Genomic DNA, 17,523 nt, shown 5'->3' with positions numbered 1-17,523 from the left:
GGCTTGTTGTTGGTTATTATCAACGAGCCGAGGTAGATGAGCGATTCGATCATTTTCTAGTCGTCGCCATTTGACTAAAACGCTACTACCCGCTCTAAATTATTTTCGAGTGGTTATCGGTCCGCCATAAAGTGCTACAAAAGTGCTGGAATCTAACTCCGCTTTGCACCCCGCAAGCAGCACTGCCTACACCTGCTATTAATGTACGGGATAACGTGTACTGAGCGTAACGGCATCACTGCAGCGATTGGTTTTTCTCTTTCTCGCTCAACTGTCATTAAAAATATGAAAGCAATCACATAATAACAAATGTAAGAGACAGTATTATTTGATTACTTACTATTACAATAAGAATATTTTTTCCATGTGGTAAATGCTGTTAAGATGTACAAAAAAACACAATGCAATACTTCAAAAAATATCTTTCACCTCATTTCAGCTGTTGCTGCTGCTGAGCCCAAAATGCTACAAACGGTGAACGTAATCCTGGAGGTCATACAGTCGGAAACATCAGCAATTGAAATAAAGATAGCGATGGCTTGAATGGAGCGAAACCAAAGTGACTGTACAACGGGTTCTATTTTTTTTTCCCAAAATATATTTTTTATTAAGGCACATGTGGCGTTAGCCTGACGGGGCCAGGAGTCCAATATTTTGACAATTTTTGTCTTACAACTATGTTAGTAATATGTAACCGATTACTCGCGGTTGGCTCGAGGTTAGTATTACAAGTGTTCTCATAATTGGTATGTTGCAGTCTTCGATGCTCTGTACGTGTGCCCGATACGGGATACTTCCTATTGGGATGCAGCTGACCATTAATCAGCAACGCCCCCCTAGTCTGTACCCCATATCTAGCGTGGTGCGTCTTTCTCGACTCGAGGAATCTAAGATAGAATGGTCACTAGCCGGCGCAATCATCATCTCGTGTAGAGTTGTCATGAGCGGTACAACCTTTGGCTCTTGTTGAATGATCAGTGGACTGCACAACCTTCGGCCCGTGCATCTGTGAAGAGTGTGTGTACGTATTGCCGCGACTAAGTAAAAGTTTATCGATCGGATAGGAGGGATATGAAACGGGGATACAACGAAGGAAACATCATTAAACGTTGACATCGGCGTTTCTGAGGAACAGGTATAGATGAAGCAGAAGATCAGGATCCCGGCTACCTAAGATATCCCGGACGGGGATATCCGATTGTCTGCCTTGTGCTCTCAGTGCTCTAGAGAGCTGAGAGCGAGTAGCATGGAACCGGATACACGACCAGACAACATGCTCGATGTCGTGGTAGCCATCGCCACAATCACAAAGATTGTTTGCTGCGAGCCCAATGCGATAGAGATGCGCGTTTATGTTGTAGTGATTGGACATAAGCCGAGATATCACGCGAATGAAATCACGACCTACATTCAATCCCTTGAACCATGCACTCGTCGAGACCTTAGGGATAATCGTGTGTAACCAACGACCGAACTCATCTTCACTCCACATGCGCTGCCAACTAACGAGTGTGTCCTGACGAGGAATGTGAAAAAATTCATTATAGGCAATTTTCCTTTCAAAAAGTGTGCCTTCTGAAGCGCCCACCTTAGCTAGCGAGTCCGCTTTCTCATTCCCCGGAATCGAGCAATGAGAGGGAACCCATGCTAAGGTAATCTTGAATAATTTTTCGACCAAAACACTCAATAGATGTCTTATTCTTGTTAGGAAATAAGATGAGCGTTTATCAACTTTCATTGAGCGGATTGCCTCTATTGAGCTGAGACTGTCTGAAAAAATAAAATAATGGTCGATGGGCAGTGTTTCAATGATCCCTAGAGCATAGTATATCGCACCCATTTCTGCGACATACACGGAACAAGGATCTTTGAGTTTAAAAGAGGCACTGGAATTATCATTGAAGATGCCGAAGCCAGTGGACCCGTTTATGTATGAACCGTCAGTAAAGAACATTTTATCAGATCCAACTTTCCCATATTTTTCGAAAATATCGACGGAATAACATTGGAGCGTAGGTGATCTGGTATTCCATGGATTTTTTGTCGCATGGACAGATAAAAAATGACAGAGGAATTGCAAAAGTATGGGAAGCAAACTTGGTTGGAGATGCCTGGTGAAGGGTGCACGTCGTGGGTAAGGTACTCATGGTATAAAGACATAAAACTTGACTGAGGAGTCAGATGTAGTACGGGTTCTACTTGGTCGATGATAATTTCGTATGAGACGAGAAGGATGAATTGACTAGTAATGGCGAAGGCAGGAATTGGCATTGAAATTTATTCAATTTCAGCTGTTGCTCTTCCTTTCTCAAAATTACAATCCATTTTCAGGCTTATCCGATGTTGATCAAATGAGACGTTCATAAATAAAATTGTTAGCAGAGACGATGGAAAAAGCTACTGCAAAAGCTGCTGTCACCGCAGATATAATTGATAATCCATCATGTTATTCCTCGATGGCTTCATCCTCATCCACTTCGAACTTAATCAGTTGTAAGACACTTCACCAAGAACAATACAACTGTAACAGTAATTCCAACGATGGCTCATCGTCCGATTGTTCGCTTTTTGTTCCAAACCTACAAGCTCTGAAACATTCTCCGAAAGAGTGTTTAGTCCTGAACAACAGCACCATTGATGTACCCTGCATGCATTGATTTTATCCTCAACATCCCCTTCTTCTGTTACCACAGGATGATCAGTCACCTTCGAAACAACAGAACATCTATCTGACCGCATATATTAGTCATCAAACAAACTGGAAAAATAATAATTTCCTCATAGTAATATTTATTGCCTCTATCAGCACCAGATACGAAAATCGTCCGTGTACTCGTTTAATGTGCGATTCACATTGAACGTTACGGAGAAGAACATCTACGTTCCGTCAACGTCTCTTCACACATGCAGTCAATGCTTCCACCAGCACCGTCACGTCAAATGTCAAACGAATGATTTATTTAATGTTATTCATGGTGTCGCCAACTACAACAACTTTAAATTGCAATGCCCTCTTTCAAATCACGAATGATTTATTTAATGTTATTCATGGTGTCGCCAACTACAACAACTTTAAATTGCAATGCCCTCTTTCAAATCAGCATGCCTAGAATCAGTTCTAAATTTTGAAAAATTCAATGAAAATCATTGAATTCAATTATTTAAATGCTTAAATCCCGTAGTCCGACCCTTATTCAACAATAATGAAAAATAGAATATTTCTCACGAATGATTTTCACTCCGAAATTTGGAGCTAAAGCCGGGTTCAGACGGTGCGAGTAAGCATGAGAGTCGGTCTAGTCAGTTACTGCAGTGCAGCTACTCACACCGTGTGAACACATCATGCCAGCTAGTGTCATGTGTGATCCGGCGTGCGAGCTACTTCAAAGTTTTTTGAATTTACTCGCACTCGCGTCCCTCAAAACGTCAAAAACAGAATTTAGCGCTCGAATCAGGGTTGCCAAATGTAAATAAATGTCTCTATTTTTAGGATATTTAAAAATATGCGAAGATAGACTTGAAATTTATTGGAAAAACAAATAAAACCCTCATAGTTTCTAAACAAAATCGTTGTTATTTTGTTTTGCACGCTGGCGGGGCACGTTTTCTTTTTGAGATAGTTTTCTTGAGAATCTCTAATATAGAATCATTATCAGGCACAATTTCCATTCAAAATTCACTCACAACTTGCAAAAAAAAAGTATTGTTCTAAGAAATAGAATACATATTCGATTTAAAGAAGCATTTCATTCATTAATTTAGTTTTTGACGTGTATTTATTCCTCCTGCAAATCTACTATCATTTTCATTCCACAAATTGGTACACGAAGCTGCTGACAAGGCGAAGAAAAATTTAAAAAAATATTTTAGACTGTCATTTATAGCATCACATACTTCCGGAATTATCTTAGCTATGGATGCTTTCGAGATTCTGAAAAATATCGACTACAATATAAACGATATTCCAAAAGTAAGGCACATCAATGTCGTTTTTTAATTTTATTCTTCCAGGTATAGCATCCCTCATGAGTGTATCTTGGCGTTGTATTTTTGGACCAATGAAATTCAACAGTGTTTCCACTTATTCAGGGGTTTTTTTCTCAACACTGCTCTGTACTCTAGAGCAAGGGTTTTCAAATGGTGCTCCGCGGGAAATTTGTGCTCCGCAAAGTTATAGAAAATGCTCCCACTTGAAAACCCACTTTGAAAAAAAAATCTTTAATTTAATTTCACTGGGCATCTGGTGATCTATCTTGTTTATCCCAGGTCAGATATCGTGTAAATGCGACGTGCAACCGAAACAGAATTGTTTTCAGCTGGATAATGTCAATGCAAATAAGATTTGTTTTATCGATTAAAAATTGCAGGTACTTCATCAAATATTTTTGCTATAAAAAGTGATCTGCTATAAAAAAAACTGAAAACCCTTGCTATAGAGGGTCATCATCATAGAGTTCCTTCAATATTGTATTTGTTGCTCCTTTTCCTTGCATCCAATTCCTGGCCCAAATCCTTTTGCCTTTCTTCTTTTTCGGATAGTACCTTCAGTTCGAAGAAATTCAGCACAAAATATATTCATACACGGTTAGCGTGTACTTCGCGATAAAATTGTCTAATGATAAATGCAACTGAGAACCTGAAACGAAAACTGCCAATAGAGAAGTCGATTTCGGAACAATCATCTGTTAAATTCGGACCTGATTGCTGTTTCTGACTATTTTATGGACATTTGCAAAATCATCTGGCATCCCTGGTAAGCCAATGCTGTAGTATCTAGTTCCTCGTCAGCAGCTCACACTGTGTGAACGGACAAGGCGAGTCAACCAATTGTCAAGCGAGTTCACCGGCCCAGTAGCTACTCACTGTCAAGTCAGCTACTAGCAACGTATAAATGGGCTTTAAGAGATATGATGGCATAAAAAGTACAGTAAGTTACTTATAATTGATATGTTGAGGCACCACTCAGTGTCGCATTGGAGTCGATTTTGCCCAGTAATTGTGCATTCGCGACTGGTGGCGACATTCAATGTGGTGCCATAATTTGTGCCCCGAACTCAAAGTTTACAAAAATGTCCAAGTAAACGCGTTGCATCACAGATCTGTTCAATTATCTTAATGTCGAATTAGATGTAAATTACTGTACAACCAAATCAAAACAAAAGCCGAGACACAAAGCACAGACAAAAACCAAACGAGCCGTCCGTCTCCGTCAATTATTCTTTTCTACAAATCCTGCCGGTCGTTTTCGTTGAACGTATGCTGACGGGTCGTTACCCAGCAAACATTAAGTCGTATGAATAGCTATAATTGGAGGCGATATACATACAACCAAGACACATTTGTATGATATATGATGCAGATAACTAGCATATACACACAAAAGTGGAGGCGATATACGTATATGCCATATTTTGTACGCATATAAAGCCGTATATAACGATATGCGATGCTTTTTGGACTGATATGCGATTTGATACGACAACGTTACCACTCAATCCATCGATGACATGGAAAATCGTGTTTTTGCATTTTATGCGATTTTAGATATATATGATCGATATCTTGATTGATATTTTATGCGATTGTGATTTGATACGAAATTATATGTGACTTATCATGTGCAAAGTTATACGATTTTATGTTTGCTGGGTACGTTGCTGGTGTATGTGAATGTTTTCATGAGAATTGCATGGTAGAATCATTGACGTAACGTGACGTGACGGAACGTGGACGTGACGTGGATGTTGTATGTGAATCGCACTTAACTTTTCTTCCGACAGTGCTAACCGTCAGAATCGAGTAGGTGAATGTTTCGCCGATGAAATCAGACCAACGAGCTCATTTCACTGTAATTGCCAGCATAGACCATCGCAAATGTAACCAAATTGGATATCCGAAAGTATGAATAGTTTCAATTTATATTGATGTGATAGACTTTTTTTTCTTAATTTTATTTCAGAGGCAAACTCAACGATGTTAATGGTCGATACCATTAATGCTGGGTGTTGCTGCTGTTGATGTAGACAATTCAAACAAAGAAATCTGCTTTAGACGGAACTTCACTGATAATGATACAATCTGATACTGTGAACATTATAGGATACACCAGCAGCAAATATCTGCTAGTTCATGATTTTGTGCAAGAGATAGAAATAATTCAACAATTGTATGTATAGTATATGTATGTAAATTGAATGTATAGAAAATAATTATTTATAAACAACGCCGTTTTTATTTTGTTGTTTCTTGAAAACTTGAAACTTTCTTGAAAATGAACTGAGCCATAAGAACGGTCGAACAGTGCTGCAATCGGTCGATGCGGTGCCAGATTGGCACAGTGTTGGCTCGAAATTGCTTGTCAAATACGAAAGTTAGGTCGACAGAATCATTGCAAAATGGCACGATGTCGGCACCATTGTCGACACTATTTTTTGGGACCGATTTGACACAACAATGTAGAGTGGGTACCAAGAGGGATTTTGTGACGATCAGCTCTTCCTTCTAGCATGTATTTTGCCTTAGATGCCTTGATTCCAAGTCCAATCGTGTTTAGGTCGGGTGTACAAGTCCGCTACTATTGCATGTGTCATTCCAAATATGTCCAAGTCACCGGTTCAGTTTCTTGATGAACCTCCGCGATTCTCGACAACGATAAAGCGGCAGGAGATGCTACGTATGGCCATGTTCTTGAAGGCACCGAAGTTGATAAATCTAAGGCCGTTTTCGTTGATTTCGCTGATTCATCAACTACCGGTCAAAACTCCTCCTCTTGACCGACCCGAGCGTTTAAATCACCGACGACGATATTGACGTAGTGTTTTGGACAGTGATCGTATTTCCGCTCTAGCTGCACGTAGAATTCCTCTTCATCGTTATTGGTGCTACCTAGATGGGATCTGTGAACGTTGATGCTGATTTTTATCCCATTTGTTTATTCATTTAGCTCATTAGCATTTTAGCTGTAACAGAGCCGCGGTTTAATCGCGTACATGTTACATGTTTTTATGGTTTTATATACATAATACATCACACAGTAGTAGCCATTTAGGTGTAAGAGTATTTTTCTGTTCTATAACATGGTAAATTACTCAGTAGTAACCATTCAGGCGTAAGCGTATTCTTTCTGTTCTTCGATTTTTCAGCAAACCGAACAGCGGAGACAGTTGATATTGATCATTGTTGGGTTATTAATAGCATAACAATATAATGTTTCTTGTAGAGCAGAGGAGTTGTATGGATGAATCGATCTTCATTCGACCGTAGAGCGATCTCCATCGCTAATGATTGTTACGTGGACGCAGTCAACACAACACAAAGATGGTCAATTGAAGGCCCTGAGTTTTGAACTCACGATCGATCGCTTAGTAAGCGAAAGCGCCGTCAATGTGGCTACAAAGACTCCCAACGTTAATGATGCTGATGTCGAAGAAGTGGCCTCGCATCCTCATTCTGCATATTCTTTTGTTGACCACCAACCCAGTTTCTGCGACTTTCAATGTGAGGCCATAATTTGGGCCCCGAACTCAATGTTTACAAAAATGTCCAATCAGAGGTAAAAATGTCCAATTAAACGTGTCATATTACAGGTCTGTCCAACTAGCTAGATGTCGAATTAAATGTAAATTACTGTATATCACAATAAAACTTGATAATCGCGTAAATGAAATTCGGATGAATCTAAACAGCGATACAAAATATCTTCATGAGTAATGTTGGGGAACAAATCGAAGAAATAAGAACAAAACACAAGTATTAATGAAGCTAACATTTTTATCAATATGAAAACATAGAATTGAAAAGAAAAACAAACTTAAAATGGAATTATTTTCTTGATTTTTTTCCAAAAAAATTGCTAAATGTTCAGGGAGAGGGATATAGGGGATCGTCTAAAATCAGTGTACATCCAAAACATTCTGCACAAGGGAGCAGGGGTTAGACATCAATTGAATATAGGCTACCCAAAATCAAAATGGCGTCATTAGTTTAGCAACATATCATTTGCGAGGATTGAAATCGTTGAAATCACGGAGATAGTAAAAATAAAGAAAAATTCGCTGCTTTATTTCTGTTAGACGATACAACGATTCACCCCTCTATTATTAACCGTGTGCTGTAAGCTCGCGCACTACCTACCAGTGTGACTATATTGCTCCAATCATAATTGTACCAACATTCAGAGTAAAATAAAACGTTAACAACGACGCCTCGTGTTCTTAATTCGTTCCAAGTTTCTTTATCATATTTTCCGGTGTCTGTTTCCTCCGAACGGCGTGATTCCACTTCGTATCCTGCATATAGTCTATCAATTTCTAACTGCATGAGCGATTTCCATATTTCGGTTTCATCTGAAGGTTTTCACATTTAACATGGAGTTTAAGGTAGCCACTATTCGACTATATAACCGGACCGAGTTGTATACAACAATAATTGACAGAACCAAAATGCCATTGAACCGTACACTGGGTACACTGGCAATATGAGGGATTTGACGTTTTAGTCATACCCCTGCAAGGGAGGCGCTAGTTCGACCCTGTTTAAAGCCCTGTGCACACGGGACTTGCGCAAATCAAATCAGTTGTCAAATTTATGTGTTTTGTTTGTTATTGAAAGGCCTAAGAAGAAAACATAAAATACAAATCTGAGGCGTAGTGTAGTGCTACAAGGAAATAATTGAAAATGATACCTTACTTGATATAATTGTTCTTCAAGCATACACCATGAACAATCACTTCTTGACTCCTCACCTCGATTTCAATGCAGACATCACGGCTGATACGATTGCATCGGCTCCCCTGGAATCTAATCCTTTAGATGAAACAACAGTGGTGGTACTTTCTCCACAGCCCTCAACTTTTGCAAATATTGATAATGCCAGTGCTAATCCCAAGATTATTTATCTGGATAGAGTGTGCCGAACATGTATGGTAGACAAAGAGAAAGATCAACTGAAAAATTTATTCGAGTTCTGCCTGGCCGGAACAATAATGGCTTGCGTGAATATTTCGATTGAAGAATCTGATGGATTACCGTGCCATATATGTATGGATTGTTTGCAAGAGGTGGAAAGAATAATTAATTTTCGACAGCAGTGTGAGCGATCCGATGCTACCATACGAAACCTGATTGAGAAATCCGTTGTCATCAATCAGGATAGGCAGACGAAGTACGAAGTGCTAAATGTCGTTTTGACTGACGCAAATGGTAACACTGAGACTTCAGCTGTTGTAGTTCCGATAGAGGAACTTCGATTTCAACTAATAAACGGCAGAAGCCCAAACGCCGAAGGTTCAGCGGGATTGGTGAACATTCCAGTTGTTGAACTGAATAATTCTGCCGATCATCCTTCCTTCCCTCAAGCTCAACCTTCAGGTCCAATCGAAATTACCATACCAACTGGTGGTCTAGATTTATCCTTCCCGGCGTCGACAGACATGCTTATCTCGGACAATAACATAAGGGCAGATCAAAACTCGGTAGATGAGCAATCCATCGCTGTAAATCCAAACGAGCTTTTGAATGAAACCGTGACAACTATTGCCCCGAATGATTTGCTTTCCGATGAAAAAGCTGAAGAGGAATTGAACGCTCTGAAGAATCTCAAGCAAGAGCTTTCTGAGTTCATTGGCAGTAACTGCGCAGATTTGACTAAAGACCAGGACCTGGATGATAATGACGATGATGAAATGATACATGTCGACTATTTGAAGGATGCTCTAACGGAAGAATATATCCAAACAATGGAAAAACAGTTGGCTCCATCCGTAACGCGCATTGACGAATCGCTACAGGATCGCCTGGAACAGGAAAATCTGCACAGTTTAATTAATGACGAAGATCGCATCCAGCTGAACGCCGCGCAATATCAGCAGCAACAACAGCAGGGTTTGGAGGGCAGCGACGGAATACATCAAACCGTCGGAAATGACGCACTATCCAGCGACGGTGATGGCTATGGGGATTATGACGAACGTTATTGTAAAATCTGTGATATCGGCTTCGAAGATAACAAACAGTATAAACGACACGCGAAAAAACATTCCGAGGTGAGGAACTTAATTTTTACAATGGTTTAAATTTACGATAAAACAATCGCTTTTTCCATGTCTTTCGAATATCTTGGGATTTGGTGCAACTTTAAATGTTCTTGTGTAGGAAAGTCCAACCATATTAACTAACTGGCATAAAAATATACATTTCCCGTACAATTACCAGCACCTGCCCATTCCCATTTTGTTATTGTACTGAATAACTCTGGTGAAATATGGCTGTTTCTTTTTCCAATCAAATACCAAAAGGCACCACATTGAACTGGAATAATTTCAGTATTATTGTTACTGCATTGCGGTCGAATCTATGCCTTCAACGCACACCACAAGGATCCTTCGTGATAGCGTACTTGGTGTCTGCGCGTTTGCGTTCGACGATCTTTATGCACAGCTGGTTTTTATCGCTGCTGTAAGTCGTTGAGTAGTTTCCGGAGCCACACCAATTACTGATATTCTTCCACCAACGGCCTCCGTCGAAGAGAGGGCGCTACATGATTGCCTTCGTGTTCCCCAGTCGACAAGACCGCCGACTAATTTCAGCAGAAATCCGGAATGTGATATTCTGTCTTCGTCGCTGGCCCAATCAGCGTCCACGAAACACTCCAGGTGCAGACGATGGTTCTTTGTGGTATCGAAGTATCGAAGGACTCTCTTGGCTTCGGTCCTGTCGCAGTTTGTTGGGGTAGTGTCTTTTCTGCCCAGCAGTGAAACGGATGCGCAAATGTCCGGTCAAATGTTGACCGAAACGTCAAACGAAACGTAAACAGCCCACCAGACTGCGGAATGACGTGTTTTTTGGCAATGCACACTCCTACTCTTGCGTGAGGTATCCGGGGTCAATCGGCACTCTCGACGGCTTGGCTTCATCGTATTCGAATTGTCGAAATAACTTTTTTTTTCTATAATTTGTTTGATCGAGAGTGTAGTGGTCACTGTCCCTCGTCACGTGAATCCCCATGAAGTATTTGAGTTCGCCTAAACAGAAAAGCTTGAAGTGGTGTTCTCTGTCTTCCTCGGAGTTGCGACGACCATATCGTCAACATATATGAAGGTGTAGGTCACCTTTCTATAGTGGTTGCGGATATACAGACACGTGTGAGCATCGGCCTGGTGAAACCCAATGGACTTGAAAACTCCGTGTATTTTTTTGGTTCCATGCTCGAGCAGACTGCTTAAGTACGTAGATGTTGCGTTTGAAGTGGCAAACAATGCCATGTTTGAAGTAACAAACCAAGCCAACGGGTTGCTTCATATACGCATCTTCTTGCAGTTCCGTATATAGATAGGCGTTCTTTATATCTAGGTGCTTGACCACTATTAGCTACTTGCTGATCAAAACAAGGATTGTTCGACGGGTCGTTCAAACTCGTCGTAGGCTTGGCCGAATTTCTGTGTGAATCCCTGGGCGTGCCTTGTGTCGCATCACAGGTTTATGTTCGTCCTCCTTCTTCTTCAACATCCACTTACAATCTACCGTCTTTCGACTTGGAGACAATTGGACGAGCTCCCAAGTACCGTTGTCTCGGAGCGGATCTATCTCCTCCTTCATTGTGGCTTTACAAGCAGCTGCTTCCGGACTGTTCATTGCTTCGGAGTTGTTCTGGAGTTCTTCGTTTACGTGCTTTATTTCGTTGGTGACTTCGTCGAATCGTTGGGGTTGGTTTGGTTTCCTCAATGTGAACTTTCTTTCCAAGTAGAGTCTCTTCATCGTTGAAATCGGAGAAATTGTCGTCCGAATGGCTCTCAACCTAGTTCCTAGAGAACTCGGCTTCGGGTTCATCCGAGATCTCTCGTGGCAGGAAATCGAACGCCCATCCTCACCTAGATTACTTGCTATCGGATCATTCGATGGAATCATGTTGTGTCGCTCTTAATAAACTTGGCGTCGTGGCTCACATGGATTTTTCATGTGGCTGAGTCGATAAAACGATAGACTTCGTGTTCCTTAGAATAGGCAACAAAAACTTCTGCGCGGTGACAGTTTCTTTCGCTTTATCTTTGAAATGTGGATCCACGCTGTGCAACTGCAGATTCGCAGGTGGTCGACTTGAATTTTGCACCGTTCCAAAGCTCGTAAGGCGTAACGTCGATTGGATTCGTAGGCAAAACATTCTGAAGATACACGGCCGTGTTCTGCCCAGCACCACTGATCCAGCGATGCATCAAATAGCATGCAATGTATCATTTCGATAAGCCGAGCGGTTCCTTCGCTCCGCATATGTATGTATGTAGTCTACATTTGATTGACGAAATAAATAAATATAAATATAAATATAAATTGGCAATCCCGTTCTGTTGCGGACTGTTCGCTGATCCGAGCGTATGGCTTTGAGCGTCCGCCCTAAATGAGTTTTGGTATACGCAAGGTATTTTTCGATTTTTCGACGTGGTTGCAATCCTAATTGTAATGACCATCCTTTCTTGAGGTGTGTCACAGCGACGACGGTATCTTCACGTACAACAACGACAACTAGCGGTATCGAAAACGATCGTGGCTTGCTTCTGGATGTGTGAATCCTTCACACAGAATCCTTCACTACGCACGACCGCTTGCTTGTCGGCGGCCGGGTTAACGAATCTAACTTCACTTTCACGCAGCTCTCGGAAGAATTTTCGGTCAGCGACGGTATGCCACGTTGCATCAGAATCCACAATCCATGGTTTGGTCCTCGTGCTATCGGATTGCTACTGCTCCCCTTGCAGCTAGGGTGAAGGACACGGATTGCTTCTTGTTGTAGAGTTTCTCAGTAATTTTGGATCTCTTTTCCGAATCACGAGCCAACTTCCAGTATTCGCTCTGCTTGTGCCCCTGCTTCTTGCGGTAGTGACAAACGATTGGTTTGTTCTTCTTGCCGTCGTGGCTGACTTTCAATTCCCGAGCAGGGCTCGGCAAAGTCATTTTCAACTGAGGATAGTCAGCGGACTATGAAGAAATTCGCCTTCGTATTCATTTGGAAATTAGTTTTGGCTTCTTCCAGCAGTCTCTTCTTCTCATCAGTCATTGGGTCGTTTAGTTGCTATCTCACTCTACGACTCGACTATCGCAGTTCATTCTTCCCCGTCATAAGGACTTTAGTGTAATGTTAATATAAACCCGTTTTTTTCTGTACATTTTTTTCACAAAATTGAACTCGGAGACAAAGTGAACTAAAATTTTGTTTAGAATTCCTCCCAAACTGCACGCTATTCACTAATACTAAGGCTAACAGTCTAAGTTCGTTGGTTTCAGTTCACGGTAGATAAACGTTAAACCATCCATTAATGGTGTAACTATATTTTCGCATCAGGAATCAAGGTTTCGTTTCACTTTATATGGACGTAAAAATAAGATTGTTTACGCGGGTAACGTGATTCGTATCAGGGGGAGTAGAAGGTTGAATTTGATTTGGCAGATTTGTATTCATTAATCACGCTTGAGGTTAAAATAATGAAGATGCTGACTGACCCTCTGAGAGATCACCACAAAAGATCAAACTAATGGTCGCAGTGGTACAATGCTCCTACAGAAGACCCCCAGAGAGAGCAGGCTTGATAGACGAGAAAATTAAAATGCTCAAAAAGTGTTGTAGCATAAAGCTTGATAACACTCAACAAACACAATACGATGAATTCAAATTAGATTCTTAAAATAAATCAAAGCTCATCTCGTTTCATATGCTCCTATTCCTACTAAGCATTTTCGGCGAGCGTTATTTTAACAAGACAGATTTTCCGTGTAAGTTTATTTGTGATAGTTAATTAAATAATTAAGCACGGGTTATTACTTTCAATAAAAATCTGAACAAATCTACATATATTACTGAATCACATAATGAGCTTTAGAACCTGATTAATTCTTGTTTATTCTGATTGTTCAGGCATGCGGGTGAGATTTGATTTAAGTAACTTAATTATTAAATTTGACTTACTTTAAATTAATCGCATTATGGATTTTTGGTTCAACTCAGGAACTGATCATAGAGGGTATCAGGGACACGCTCGAAATGTGTTTGTATGTGAAGAAGCGCTTCAGGTCCCAGGTGCATATATTCCAGAAACAATCCCATCCGTATTGTCTGAACTCTACATCCAACCAACCTATATCTATTGCAGAGAAACACACCGTTCAATTTTTTGTCACATGCGGAACTTGCGAACACTGAAGAAAAATATTTTCAAAATTTGAGTTTCAAAAATAAATGTTTAGGTAACGACACAATATTATTAAATTTTAATTTTTAATAGTCGGGAATTTCGTGAAATCATGGGGGGAAAAGTCGAGAAAAATGCGGGAATTCAAAAATTGAAATTGAGTGGCCACCCTGAGTTTGTCGTCGGGATTACTTTCGATGGTTGTGGTAAAAGTGTTGAATGAGCTATAAAGATTTCATCGGATCATCGATCATCGCAACTGTAAGGTTTTCAACGTTGTCCAGTGAATAACTCCTCCATCTCGAACAAAAACTCCCCCATATCCTCGCCATCGACGGATCGTTTATTGTAAATACGATTTAGAAGCGACATCGAGCCTTGCCTTGACGACTCCTGTTTCAGTTCCGGCTCAACGTAACACCAAAGTAAAATAGGTTCGAACTTAATACCACCAAAGTAAATAGAAATGGGGTAAATGCTTCGTTTGTTCGGATTCCACGAATGAGATCGTTTCCTTCGATGTGACTGAGATGAAGGCGAGTCATCGGTAGGCCTAGTTAGATTCTTGGCAAACCAAGGATTTAACCTTCAATTGTAGAAAACACGGGTTATTTCGTGGTCCATCCGTATCAGACGGAACGCGAATCACGAGAAAACTCGTGAGCGGTCCGCAATGTGTTAAGAAATTATTGTTTGAGATAAAATACAAAAAATTATCTATCGAACCATTGCAAATCATAGTTATTCCCTTTTTTAGAAACGCTTCGAGTGCAACTTTTGTCAACGCAAGTTCGCTGAACAGTCGTTGTTAAGGAACCACATGCTTCGTCACACCGGTGAGAAGATACACACTTGTAATGTTTGCAGCGCACGGTTTTTCGAAAAGAACATGTTGAACGTACACATGCGACGACATTCTAACGAACGCCCGTACAGCTGCGAAACGTGTGGTAAGCGGTTCACAACTAAAAGTCTCCTCAACACCCATAACAAGATCCATCTGGGAGAGAAATCACATATTTGCACGGTATGTGGCAAAGGCTTCACGCTTTCTTGGCAATTGAAGGCCCACACTAGGATTCACACTAACGAGAAACCGTACGAATGTCCGTATTGTCAGAAACGATTCAACCAGAATGGGAACCTTATGATACACATACGTATCCATACTGGTGAGCGACCCTTCAAGTGTACTCTCTGCGACAAAGCCTATCCGAGCCAAGGAGAGCTAAGCGTAAGTAGAAGTCAAACAACATCTAGGTCCAACTAAGGCAATCCGGTGTCAATTTCAGGGACATATGCGGCAACACACAGGGGAAAAGAAGGTGAAGAAAATCGCGTGTACCGTTTGTGAAAAGGCCTTTGCTGGCAATGGCGATCTCAAAATCCATATGCGAACTCACACAAAAGAAAAACCCTACAGCTGTCAGCTGTGTGGCAAGAGTTTCATGCTCCATGTTCACTTGACGGTTCACATGCGGTCACACACCGGGGAGAAGCCCTTCGCTTGCTCCATATGCGAGAAAGGTTTGACGAACAACAGTTCATATTCGTCCGGGATAGATGTTTTAATTAATCATTCATACGTTTATTTTTAGCTTTCGCAACCAATTATCAGCTCAAAAATCACACCTATGTTCATACTGGCGAGAAGAACTATTCCTGTGATGTATGTAACCGACGGTTCAGTAGCTCAGCCAATAGAAATACACACCGCAAAACGCACGATAGGAAAATTTCCTGACAGAAGTATATGTTCGTAGGTTAAGGTATTCTATTCTATCCTTCTTGATCGGTGCTTATGTTCATGCGAAGGCATCTAACGGGTTATAACTGAAAATCTGCACAAATTTAAAAATCCTCGGTCGACATTGTGGTAACTTTTCGGATTCCTCTCATTAAGCATTAAGAGAATGTTGATCGAGAACTCCAATGTCGTCTTAGCATGAAAAAAATAGACTCGATCCGGTCAAAATAAGTAATCATCATTTTAATGGTGTTTATGTATAACGCAAACCATTTTTTTATATTGGTAACCCATTTGGTTCAACCCATTAGCGACCAAGCTGTAATTTTTTTTTTTGACGAGAGCCATTGGTGTAATTTTCATTATTGATGGTGAAGAAACCCCAATGTTCAAGAATTATTTATTTCAAATTTTTCTGAACCTGTTTTATTTTAAGAGTGCTTTAGATTGAATGATTGAATTTTTAAGCTGTTACCAAGTTGCCGTTAAACAGATGCAACAATAAATTGGCTAATTGCATAATTGCAAATTGCATAATAATTGCATGACAGACCGTTGAAATTAGTGCAGATTTTCAGTTACAACCAGGTCAATGTGAAAATTGTGCATACCATATTTATTTCTATGTGTAGCTTTGCGTTGGAACATTCTATTTTAGGGAATATTTAGGGAAAAGTTTAGTCCAATTAAAACGTTTAATTTAATTTGCAATCATGATCTATTGTCATCGATTTACAAATTACTTCTATTCAACTGGAAGCAGTGCTTTCATGACTAACCAGTATATTATTGTAGGGGAAAATATTTGTTAGGTAAGTGGTATTGATGCTTCGACGAACTACGCGAATTCTTATGATTCTCTCTTAATTAAAGTTCAAATTATATTAGATTAGAATCTACATTAGTATTTCCACTATATGTAAGCACATTAAACAATGTAATAATGTATTCTTGGGTTTGGTTCAAGCGATTGCAAATACATGACAGAAACAAACTCACCTTGTATGATCAGTTCGGATACCATAGCTGGAAATGATGCATAATGAGATTGCAAATGTTCCGTCGGTTTATTTCTGAAGGAAATATCAAACGATTTCATCTTGATTGTCGGCGGCCCGATACAATGTTATACAATGTTATTTTCAACACTTCACACGAAACCCCTGCTTATATTAGGCTGTCAAAAAAGTCCTGCGGTATTTCCGCGAGGTGCCATTGTAAGCGCGTAGTTCTAGTTGTATTCATTGGAGCGAGTCATACTATAGCTTGTTGGAAAGGTATTTTTGCGCGCTATAATATAGTCCTTGACAGTGTTTTGTTTGGTTAAGTCGTTCGTGAGTTATAGTGTCGCATATATGTAGCAAAATAAAGAGAAAATCCGACATATATTACAGTACTACTATGACAAAGGCAAAAATGCATCTCAAGCTGCCAATAAAATTTGTGCAGTTTATGGACCCGATACAGTTTCCATTTCCACCGCACAACGATGGTTTCAACGTTTTCGTTCTGGTGTAGAGGTCGTCGAAGATGCGCCACGTTCCGGAAGGCCTGTCGTCGAAAATGGCGACAAAATCGCTGAATTAGCTGAGAAAGACC

The 17,523-nt window shown here is 40.4% G+C and overlaps 1 protein-coding gene and 1 long non-coding RNA gene across 3 annotated transcripts; both read left to right on the top strand.

The window, feature by feature from the left end:
- Positions 1-271: 271 nt before the first annotated feature.
- Positions 272-6,239, top strand: LOC129778020 (uncharacterized). 2 transcript variants are annotated; one of them, XR_008743347.1, is made up of 3 exons: positions 272-369; positions 440-679; positions 758-6,239. It is a non-coding gene; the product is annotated as an uncharacterized LOC129778020 (long non-coding RNA). The 2 variants fall into 2 exon arrangements; XR_008743348.1 differs by having other exon boundaries at positions 440-5,899; positions 5,960-6,239.
- Positions 6,240-8,584: 2,345 nt separating this feature from the next.
- On the top strand, positions 8,585-16,918 carry LOC129778872 (zinc finger protein 892). Its single transcript, XM_055786024.1, has 4 exons — positions 8,585-10,043; positions 14,935-15,411; positions 15,470-15,704; positions 15,776-16,918. The coding sequence occupies exons 1-4, from the start codon at positions 8,718-8,720 to the stop codon at positions 15,919-15,921; spliced, it is 2,184 nt and encodes a 727-aa protein (XP_055641999.1). The 5' UTR covers positions 8,585-8,717; the 3' UTR covers positions 15,922-16,918.
- Positions 16,919-17,523: the final 605 nt, after the last annotated feature.

Source organism: Toxorhynchites rutilus, chromosome 3, assembly GCF_029784135.1.
Source record: "Toxorhynchites rutilus septentrionalis strain SRP chromosome 3, ASM2978413v1, whole genome shotgun sequence".
NCBI classification, from domain to species: Eukaryota; Metazoa; Arthropoda; class Insecta; order Diptera; family Culicidae; genus Toxorhynchites; species Toxorhynchites rutilus.
The sequence above is the reverse complement of the archived record's forward strand: the minus strand, read 5'-3'. Positions and strand labels throughout refer to the sequence as shown.